This window comes from Aureococcus anophagefferens (genome assembly GCF_000186865.1).
Source record: "Aureococcus anophagefferens unplaced genomic scaffold AURANscaffold_1080, whole genome shotgun sequence".
Classification (NCBI taxonomy): domain Eukaryota; class Pelagophyceae; order Pelagomonadales; family Pelagomonadaceae; genus Aureococcus; species Aureococcus anophagefferens.
Window position 1 is genome coordinate 1 of NW_008706237.1, and position 820 is coordinate 820.

An 820-nucleotide genomic window follows, 5' to 3' on the forward strand; every position below is an offset into this window, starting at 1 on the left:
TCGCCGGAGCCGGCGCCGATCCGAGGCGCGTCCGCCGTTACGTGCGATCTACGCGCCCGCGCGCGCGTCCCCGGCCGCGACGCGCGCGCGGAGCCCGGCGACCTCGGCCTCGAGCGCGCCGCGCGCCTCGAGCCGCGCGGCGCAGCGCCGCTCGGCCCGGAGGATCTCCGGCGCGAGCCGCTCCTGGTCCGCGCGGCGCGCGGCGTTGACGCGCTCCGCGGCCGCGCGCGCGCCGCGCGCGCTCGCGCGGAGCGCGTCGCGCGCCGCGGCGAGGTCCGCGGCGTGGCGGCGCCACGCCGCCTCGCCGAAGGCCTCGGCGAGCTCGAGGTTGACGACGCGGTTCGCCTGGTGCCCGAGCTGCGCCGCGGCGTTGTCCGCCGCCGCGCGCCACGCCGCCGCGCCGGAGCCGTCCGGCGGCGCGTCGCACGCGTAGCGGGAGACCTCGAGCGGCGCGAGGTCCGCGCCCGACGCCGCGCGCGCGAGCTCGGCCTCGAGGACCGCGGACCGCGGCCAGACCGGCGCCGCCACGGCCAGGGCCGGGGACGCGGGCGGCGCCGCGCCGCCGCGCGCGAGCTCCGCCTCGACGAGCGCCGCCGCCGCCGCCGCCGCGTAGGGCTCGACGTAGGAGAGCGCGTCGACGACGCGGGCCTGCGCCGCGAGGGTCGCCGAGGCGACGTCGTCGGCGGCGGCGGCCGGCGGGGCCGCGCGCTCCGCCACGAGAGCCCCCGCGTCCGCGGCCGCGAGCACGCTCATCGTGGGCTTATCCGCGCGGTCGCGGCAGCGGCCGACGGACGACTGGTTGCTGTTTACGTTTACGTGG

At 82.3% G+C, this 820-nt stretch overlaps 1 protein-coding gene across 1 annotated transcript; it reads right to left on the reverse strand.

Annotated features, from left to right (window-relative positions):
• Positions 1 to 48: 48 nt before the first annotated feature.
• Positions 49 to 753, reverse strand: AURANDRAFT_69180 (hypothetical protein; the record flags this gene model as incomplete). Its single annotated transcript, XM_009044934.1, has 1 exon — positions 49 to 753. One exon carries the CDS (start codon positions 751 to 753, stop codon positions 49 to 51), a length of 705 nt encoding a protein of 234 aa, XP_009043182.1.
• Positions 754 to 820: the final 67 nt, after the last annotated feature.